The sequence below is a fragment of the Megalobrama amblycephala genome, linkage group LG4 (genome assembly GCF_018812025.1).
Source record: "Megalobrama amblycephala isolate DHTTF-2021 linkage group LG4, ASM1881202v1, whole genome shotgun sequence".
NCBI lineage: Eukaryota > Metazoa > Chordata > Actinopteri > Cypriniformes > Xenocyprididae > Megalobrama > Megalobrama amblycephala.
Window position 1 is genome coordinate 22,037,294 of NC_063047.1, and position 10,495 is coordinate 22,047,788.

The 10,495-nt window shown below is 36.1% G+C and overlaps 1 protein-coding gene across 1 annotated transcript; it reads left to right on the plus strand.

Annotated features, from left to right (window-relative positions):
- Positions 1–61: 61 nt before the first annotated feature.
- Positions 62–10,276, plus strand: p2rx5 (purinergic receptor P2X, ligand-gated ion channel, 5). The gene is made up of 12 exons (XM_048188318.1): positions 62–1,455; positions 2,184–2,334; positions 3,094–3,165; positions 3,337–3,412; positions 3,522–3,606; positions 3,702–3,782; positions 5,700–5,841; positions 8,385–8,524; positions 8,777–8,870; positions 8,948–9,013; positions 9,113–9,198; positions 9,317–10,276. Exons 1-12 carry the CDS (start codon positions 1,322–1,324, stop codon positions 9,609–9,611), a joined length of 1,422 nt encoding a protein of 473 aa, XP_048044275.1. The 5' UTR covers positions 62–1,321; the 3' UTR covers positions 9,612–10,276.
- The last annotated feature ends 219 nt before the right edge of the window (positions 10,277–10,495 follow it).

Here is a 10,495-nt window from a genome sequence, read left to right on the forward strand (position 1 = left end):
TTAAATACTCAAGATGATACAAAAGCAACCCTGCAAGTATTTAGAACTTCAAGGGGCTTTGTCTTTGTAGGCTTGTTTAAAAAAAAAAAAAAAAGTTCCTGGAGCCAAGCACTTGGATTTCTATAGATAATGGGTAGAAGTTGAGGTTCCTTGTTTGTTTCTTTCTTTATAGATTTGATTTTAAAAGCTGGATGGCAGATACCTAATTTGGTTATACTCCACATTTGGTTAGTAATAACCTATGGTGAAAATCTAGTTCAGTGACACATGTTGTGGTCTTGTTTTGACAGCTGCTGCTACAAAAATGGTAAGATGGTGCCACCAAGTGTCTTCAGATAAGCCAGCTGAAATTCTAACTTTAAACAAATCTCTGCTGGAGCTGCTTATGCGTTTATTTGTCATTAGCTGGCAATTATATTACTAACCGAAGTAATTGGTTCTAAACTATTTAATCAGCTAGCGTTTTTGTAAATAGGTTTAGAGTAAAATGTTCGCAAACTAGCTTGAAGCAATTGGGCTAGTTTTTTTTATTGTATTATTCGAGACATTTGATTCGTACACTATAAATCGTTAAAATCTATTATTCCAAATTATTTCACATGTGGATATCTCGATAGGCCTATCTATAAAATTATTTCTAAAAATAAATCCTTACCTCTGTATGTGGTAACGACCGAAAAGGTCATGGAAATTATTAGGCTTGTCAAAACACAGACTTGTACATAAGATAGGAGAGCGAATGAAAAACAGTTTTTATCACTTTACAAAAAAATTCTATTTCATAACATTAGCCTACTTAATAATATACTTTTCCATATTATGCATTTATTCACTGCATTTATTAATCTAGGTTAATTTATTATTCTTTAATCATTTATAATTTATATTCCTTATTCATGATAGGCGTAGGCCTATATTTGTACAACTTAAAATGTTGAAATGTAATGGTATAAATTGAATGAACACAATGAATATAAACTTAGATTAATATGCTGTAAAAGTATTTATTATATGATACCTGTATTAAATAATGTGAACGACAGTTGCCACCATTAAAACTATTATGGATATCCGCTGAGTAGTAAGAAAGCTCCTTTGAGACGTCCTTAAAAACAGCGTAACCCCTTATTTACTGCTCGTAGGCTATCAGTTAAATCAATGATAGGAATGTTGACAAAATAAAGAAAAATATTCCGGAACAAAAGGAAGAGAACAGAAATCAAAAAGGTTTTGACGATGTATTCAGGGGGAAGAACTGGTTGCACCGCCGTAAGCGCAGAGCAGTTGACAGCTGCTTCGAGCCTGTCAATGACACAGGAACATGGCTCAGACCTGGGGTAACTTTTTCTTCTCTCTACTCGATTACAAGACTGAGAAATTTGTCATCGCTAAAAACAAAAAGGTCGGAGTTCTGTTCAGACTCTTTCAGCTGGGAGTGATTGGATATGTGATCGGGTAGGTGTCTTGTGCTTCTCTAAATCTAGACGTTGAGGTGAACGAGCATGCCCTGACAGTTTTTAGAAGATTTAATCTTTAAAAGTAGATGTACAAGGTCGTTAAGTGTTTGTTTATGCTCACAATGGTTTCTGTATATGAATCTCATAAAACCGAATCGTTCATAAATTTCATGAAACCGTAATCGGACAGTTAAAGCACGTCTTGGATGTTATTTATATCAATGGAAAGACTGAAACCATTGCAGTGTCTCTACACCGTTCGACCTGCTGGTGCTCGTTTTGTAAGTATTGCATGTAACGAAAAAGACTTCTGTTTTAGATTAATAATCACCATTTAGTCCACGGATTTATTAGAAGCAGACAAAAGTTTCTTCACTTCTGCTTCCCAATTCTTTCACATGTTTTTGGGCACCATGGAGCTGCCGCAAAAGGTGCTTAATGTAAGATGACCTGGATCACATGTGCTGTGCAACACACAAAAGCACCAGCCCGCCTAATGCCATTTAAAGCTACTTTATTCTTGTCCTTTACAAAAAAGAAAAAAAGAAAAAGAAAAAAGAATGTTGTTATAATGTCCTTCAGGGTGTGTTAGCCATACATGTGGCTTATAGCATTACTCTCTATCACACAGACCCTAAATAACCATTAAAATGACTTATATATATATATATAAATTGTTGTTGTTTTTCTCACTGTTATTTCTTTTGTTGGTGTGTCCTCTTAAAGCTGGGTTTTTATTTGGAAGAAAGGATATCAGGAGACTGAGGAAGCCATCCAGAGTTCTGTGGTCACCAAACTCAAGGGTATAGATTTTACCAACAGCTCTCAGTTTGGTCTACAGCTTTGGGGTGCAGAGGACTATGTCATTCCTCCACAAGTAAATATACTTCTTTGCTGTATATTTGCTTTGAAAGAAATGTATAGTATTTGTAAACCATATGTACTCTGTTAATAGACTTTCTCAAAAACAATCTTCATTTTATCTGTTATTATGGTGATAACTGACATGCCATACACATCTTTTGCGAAGAATTTAAATAATACACATTTATCTACTGTCATCTAAATGTATTGCTTTGTTTTGGACATAATCTTGCTGAAATCCATCCAGAACAGTTGGATCTTACAGCTGAGAGACTGATAGAGGGGTATTTATGTAAAGTCTATACTTATTCGTAATTTTCACCACTTTTATTTTAGATTTGAATTGATCGAACCAAAGCCTTCTATTCCCTGCAGTGCTCTAATGCTTTTGCAAAACTATGTGCAGAAAAGTGTTATACCTTCATAGTGTTCATTAATGGCATTGAGGCTTTGACCACAAAAGATGCTGTGTAAGATGAGCTGGATCACATGTGCCACAGGCAGCTTTTATGAAGTCTATTTTTTATGTGAGGCTTTTTGGCTTGGAAGCTCATTTTCTTGGGCTTAGATGCAAGGCTTTTTTCTCCATTTATCAGATCAAGATAAAATAAAAATGAATTTACTAAAGCCTTAAATTGTGAAGATTGTTGGTTCTAAGTAGAAAGGTTGAATTGGGAGTATCACATTAGACACAAAATGGAAGTGTCCTGATCTATTAATTTGCTTTTGAAAATGTATTATGTAAGAATATGTCATCAATTCTTTTTAACAGGGGGACAGGGTCTTCTTTATTGTGACAAATTACCTAGTGACACCAAACCAAAGACTGGGTTTCTGCCCTGAGGTAAGAGACAGGTTGTTGTTTTTTTTTATTTGTATTCCCAACACAAATGATGCAACCAAAGACATGAGGCGTTCAGCTGATTCATATAGAAGTTTATGGAGTTTTTGATCTCCGTACATTTTAAAACCACTGAGTTTGTTGTCTGTGTTCACTTCATTCTACTTATTTCAGAGTCCTAAAGTGCCAGATGGTTTTTGTACTAATGACAATGAATGTGTGGAAGGGCAAACTGTTATAGCAGGCCATGGTAAGCACAACACCTGTTACATTGTTGTTACATTGTTTTAAACAAACCATTGGTATGTTTTCTGATTCCTGAGCCTTAAAGGGACTACATTCTACTGTTGTTTATTCAGGAGTGAAGACAGGCCGCTGTCTAAATGACACAGGAACCTGTGAGATTCATGGCTGGTGCCCTGTTGAGCATGGCCATACACCATTGTAAGAGAACAATGTTGTGTACCATTTGCAAAATTATTGCCGATTCATGCCTACATATTAGTGTTGTATCTGTAATGTGCCAAATGTTGCAACAGGGAGCCCATGCTGGCAAAAGCAGAAAACTTCACAGTCTATGTAAAGAACTTCATCAAGTTTCCAAAATTTGCCTTCTCCAAGTAAGTGAAGCCTGGAGGCATCATGTCAGTGTTTATTTTTACATTAAAGCCTAATAAATGTTCTCACTTTTCTGAAACAAAATAAGTGTGCTCAGACAGACATGCCACTCACTGCAAATGCGTTCATTGTTTATTCTCTTGTGTGCATGCCACAGATGCTGAACTGAACTAACCTCCAATAGTCTTTTTGAAGCTTTTCAACTAGGTTTTCTACAGCCTAATGTTTTGCATGTTATTTTCTTTGCAAAGCACCATCAGAGTTGTAGATGGAGCAACAATAACATACATAAAATCTCTTTCCTCCCACAGGATACTCCTGCTAAAGCCTTTTCTCATAAAATCTGTAGATCATATCTAGCAGTTCTATCTTGTGCATTATGGACACCTGCTGAGTAACATGAACCTAGTATCATAACCTTTTCCCCCCGTCATTTGGACGCTTTTCATGCTCGGTCAGCACAGGATGTTCAGTTGTCAATTCAAACTCTGCTGAATAAGAAAGTTCATAGTTCACTTATGAGTGCAGGATCATTTCTGTGGCTCAAAAACAGAGTGTCATCTGGCAAGCAGTTATTTAAAGAGCCCATACAATCCTGAACACATTAAAGGGTTAGTCCACTTTTAAACAAACTTTTCCTGATAATTTACTCACCCTCATGTCATCCAAGATGTCCATGTCTTTCTTTTTTCAGTCGAAAAGAAATTAAAGTTTTTGATGAAAACATTCCAGGATTTTTCTCCATATAGTGGACTTTAATGGGCAACAAACAGTTGAAGGTCATAATTAGTTTCACTGCAGCTTCAAATTGTTCTACATGATCCCAGATGAGAAATAAGGGTCTTATCTAGAGAAACCATCGCTCATTTTCTGAAAAAAAATGAAAATTATATACGTTTTAACCTTAAATGCTCATCTTGAACTAGCTCTCTTCTTCTTCTTCTCTATTAGAATTCCAGCAGTGTAGACACTGCTAAGCGTATTACTGCCCTCCTCAGGTCAAAGTTTGAACTAATTGTTATATACTATTGAACTAGCATATTGCATATAAAAATTAGTTCAAACTTTGACCTGTGGAGGGCAGTAATATGCTTAGCAGCGTCTACACTGCTGGAATTCTAATAGAGGAGAAGAAGAAGAGAGCTAGTTCAAGATGAGCATTTAAGGTTAAAACTTGTATAATTTTCAATTTTTTTCAGAAAATGAGTGATGGTTTCACTAGATAAGATCTTTATTTCTCATCTGGGATCGTGTAGAACAATTTGAAGCTGCAGTGAAACTAATTTTGACCTTCAACTGTTTGGTGCCCATTGAAGTCCACTATAAGGAGAATAATCCTGGAATGTTTTCATCAAAAAACTTTAATTTCTTTTCGACTGAAGAAAGAAGAAAGAAAGACATTGACATCTTGGATGACATGGGGGTGAGAAAATTACCAGGAAAAGTTTATTTAACAAATCCAAACTGAGCAACACTGTATTGCAATTGCGCCTTGCTTTTTTACTTTTTATCAGAAATAGAGTGATTCTTCATTGAGTTGTTACAAAGCCACATACTAAACAAAAACAGAGAAATCAAATGCCTTATAAAAAGTTTGTAGCGGTCTGAAAGCGCAGACCTACTTGTCTTGCACACAGTAAAGTGTTATGTTTGGATACTGATGGCACAGCACGACACAGCAGAAGCTGCTCTGAATATCTGACGCTTACTCATCTCTATTTATACCAACACAGTGTGTGGAGCATACACTGAGTCTTATAGTCTTGATATCATGTGCCCTGCCCATTTAAGTGACAGGCTGACAGCACTTCATCTGTCCTTACACATGATCTCATGATGCTGCATGATCTCCATAATGTCATCACATAGTATAATAGTAAATACAATGTTTCTCCCACTTTTCCTTTTCTCACTTGAAGATCGAACGTCCTGCCTACCACCAACAGCACATATCTCAAGACATGCAAATATGACAAAGAACAACATCCCTATTGTCCCATCTTTCTTGTGGGAGATGTGATTAACCGGACTGGATACAATTTCCAGGACATGGCAACAAAGGCAAGTGGTTTAAACGACATGACGTTTTATTAACAAAGTTCGGGAGGAGCAGGTGCAGATAATTAACCTAATTAGCACAAGTGGAAAGCATTCAGCTAATCAACCAACAACAAGAAGTATATATACTGCAGACTTACCTCTGTTCGTTGACAGTTTATCAGCATCCCTCACTTCTAGTTCTATCTATTATTACCACATCCGGGGGAGAAGGCTACTCTGGGTTCGAGCCAAAATTCCGAGCTCTGAGCCCTCCCCCCGTACAGCACGCCAAATATGCATAACTGTACACTATCTAATTATATGTATATGTGAACTCGTGAAATGGCAAGTTAAAACAAGCAAGTTTCCACCATTGTAAACACATGTAAATAATAATATCAATATGTTGATCCAGGCACAGGGCACCCCAAAAAGTATTTGGACACTTAAGCCACTCTTAAAGCTAAGGATGGGTGATACCACTTATTTTGTTTCCGATACAATACCGATACTTTCGATGCTAATATCGCCGATATCGATATCGATACCGATACGATACCTCTATTATGAACTTATAGATTTTAACATTTATTTAAAAATGTAATTACTAAGAGAAAAATGAGTTATGATACTTACTTAACATTATATTTGAAAAACATTTTAACATTCAATATGCCTTAATTGCAGTTTATTAGATTATATTTTTGTTCACACATGGTTCAAATTTTTACTTGATAAACCATGGAAAATCTACAAATAAGCTTCATTTTCAGAAGGGACTGCCAGTGACAGACAGACTGTTGCACCCATAAAATGAAACATTTGTATTCTGACAGAACAATATGAACTTTTAACATTCAATTTAAATAAATGTAATTGCACAAATTATGTAGGCTACTATTTCATTTTTTTGTATTGTGAAATAATATTATGTTTTTATGTCTTCTGTTAAGCATTGTTCTGAGCTGCATTTCCCAAAAGCATCAATGGTTTCTTAAAATACTAAACGCAGCCCTGTTTGAATGTAGTGTCGGCAGTGAGCGAATGCCTTGAGTTCTGACTTGCAGCATTTGCGTGTTCAGATGAGCAGGAAAATGCTTCTACTACAAATTATTCGCTAACATAGGTCATTTGTCCAATTCAATGCATATTGTATGCATTAAATTTATTGTTAAATAAACAAAATAACTGGTAAAAAAAACACACCTTAGTATCGATATTTTAATTTGAATATCGATACTTTCAATACTCAACGTTGGTATCGATATATCGATACTTCATATCGATCTGCCCATCCCTACTTAAAGCAGAACTAAGTAACTTTTTTTACCTTCATAAATAGTTTTCTAAGTCCTTACGATGGTTAATTGACTTGTAGTGGTGTGTTTGAGGCGTGCACTAACCCCCTCTGGCACGTCTACGCCAAAAAACAGCACTTGCAAGTTGAGCTGCACCAACCCAAAACAATCTCGCCTCATGTTCACTTTCACGCGAGAGTGACAAAATGCTTTATGGTAATTCAAAAACAATGCATATATTATGACTTTATAAGACAATTTAGAAAATTACGAGTGTACTGTATTTGCAAATTACCCACCTCCTCTTTCTTGTACTGTATTTGCAAAACTACTGCGCTGGTGAGCGTTGTAGTCGTTGTAGTCCAGAGCTGCGCTTGGAGTATTTACGACAGTGTGATTCACTGAAGGAACCTGTAGGGGGAGCTTCGCAAATCTTACTGAGTACCGCTTTAAATATGTTTGAACATCTTCCCCCAGTTTCACAGAAAAGGCTTAAAGGGTTAGTTCACCCAAAAATTAAAATTCTGTCATTAATTACTCACCCTCATGTTGTTCCACACCTGTAAGACCTTCGTTCATCTTCAGAACACAAATTAAGATAGTTAAAATAGTCAAAGATATTCTCGTCGCTTCATAACATTAAGGTTGAACCACTGCAGTCACGTGGACTGTTTTAACTCTCTTAATTTGTGTTCTGAAGATGGACGAAGGTCTTATGGTGTGGAACAACATGAGGGTGAGTAATTAATGACAGAATTTTTATTTTTGGGTGAACTAACCCTTTAAGCCTAGTCCAGACAAAAATGCTTGAGCTGTTTCAACTAAAAGCAACTTTTGTTTTGTCTCAAGATGCACTCCTGTATACATTTATGAAAAGCTAATTAAATGTCTTAATTGAAGTAAGGCCTATTCCTGGCTTATTCTAAGCCCGTGCCCTTATGTGTCTTCTGTATAATTAAAATATAACAAAATATCACAAGCAAAACAGTGACCTGTGGTACTAAGAAGCATCATTTACAATGGGTTAAAAATTATAAACAGTTTGCACGGTATGCCATCATTTTCCAGCAAAAGTGTCATCTGGCACTTTATAGATTAAACATATTCAATTTCTATATGCAAAATAAATAAATAAATAAAACTTTGACTGGAACAGTTAACTCCACAAACTGCAAAAGAATACCGTGATGCACCATATTTTGCACAGAATTTAATTTTATTAAGATTATAATGTTATGTTTTCTTTTCTTTCTTATACACACACAGGGTGGTTCAATTGCAGTAGCAATCGAGTGGAATTGTGATTTGGATAAAGACGAATCTCAGTGTAACCCTGAATATAGCTTCACACGCTTGGATTCCTCTGAAAATCCACAGCACTCTGTCACCTCTGGTTACAACTTCAGGTATTGCTCTGATTTATTGATTTTCGCTCATATAACAAGGTTCTATAAGTGATTTCGCTAATTTTGCTACCCACATGACCTTTCACCAAAACTCCACCTTCTAAAACATGTCAGCAAACCTGACCATACAAATTGATTCATTGACAGAGAGCATTTTTCTATAATAACAATTTTCAGCACTTTTTACTTTCAAAGCATTTTGTTTTGGAACTGTATCATTACACTGGCTGACATGTTTCTCTCATTTTGTAGATTTGCTCGATACTACAGTGATGCAGAAGGTCAAACCTATCGGAATCTATTTAAAGTGTATGGCATTCGCTTTGATATATTAGTGAATGGAAAGGTAAGAGATAATCAAAATTATTATAGATTCCTGTCATTGATGTCATGGTGAAATATGGTATTTACTTTGTTTTCCAGGCTGGAAAATTCAGTATCATTCCTACAGTGATCAATATTGGTTCTGGACTTGCTTTAATGGGTGCTGTGAGTATCTAAGCTAGTTCCCAGCAGTGTCACTAATGGTTGATGTATTAGAGACGTTTCTCAGACTCTTGTATGGTCGGTGCTCATCTCATTCCACAGGGGGTTTTTGTCTGTGACATGATTCTGCTCTACATGATGAACAAAAGCTCCTTCTACAGAGAGACAAAATTTGAGGCAATCACAAAGTAAGATTCTACTTGCGATTTTATATGATGTACTATTGTGTGCTTTTTAAACAATTTAACTGCAGTGGATTCATTATTATTTACATATGGTTTCCATTCATACTATTTGTACCTCTAGAAAACAACCTGGAAAGCACAGAGAGAGAAAGCATGTAAGACACCACGGTCATCATCGCCAAGACGGGCGACACAAGAGGGAGGAGAAACAGGCAATAGAGATGCAGCCATTGACATCGGTGTCATCTCAGCCCAATAACAACCCAGAGAAACCGATCCAGCCCACAGGCTCAGCGCTCAAAACCCACAGTCCTGAGAGAAAGCCACAGGGTACAGTGACATTCAGGACTCAGCATGCTACAGAAAAACAGACCATTTCTCCTGTTTCAACCTTGAGAACACCACGCAACCAGTAGAGGATTTTTCTGATGCTGAATCCCATTGGATTTACTGTGGATGTATGAAGGGAGTTGTTATAGCGGGTCTATGCTCAGTCATACCAAAGAGGAATAGTGCCAGTGTTGTTTATGTTCTCCTACACTGTTAAGAAATGGTTCTAAACAGTACCAAATTTGGGTTCTTTGGACAGGACAGAGCTGGTCACACTCACATGTTCTGTTAAACTACAAAGAGAAAAAGCCATGTTGGTAGGAAACTAGTTACAAATTGAGAGTTAAAATTTTAAGAAAGAAATCATGTGTTGACAGTCTATGTAAATGGATGGCTGAGCTCCAGAAAACCAGTAAGGTGGCTTCGACAGTTACAGATTTGAAAAACAAAAAGGCGTGAATAAAGAACCCTAAACTCTAACACAAAGAACAATTTCAGCAAATAAGGGGATCTTCGGGACAATACAGATCTAAACAGAACTGTTACTACATGTAAAGAACCTTCAAAGAACCATCTTTTTGTAGAGTGTAGTGTTTCACTGCCAATGGATGTTTTTGTTACAAAGGATTTATAATAAGCTACAATATTTATTGTAAATCTGACCTGACACCAAAAATTGTCAAACCAACGTTTAATAAATGTTGAAATATTTGTTTTCATCTTGAATGTGAAAACAGTACAACCTTAAAAATGTGGGGGTTTTTTTTTAAAGAAATTAATAGTTTTTGCATTAAACTGATCAAAAAGTGTCAAAATACAATTTATAATGTCACAGAAGATTCTGTTTTGATGAAATACTCTTCTTTCAAAGGAATCCTGAAAAAATTGCATCACGGTTTCCACAAAAATATTAGGCAGCACAACTGTTTTCAACTTTGATAATAATAATTGTTTCACGAGCAACAAATCA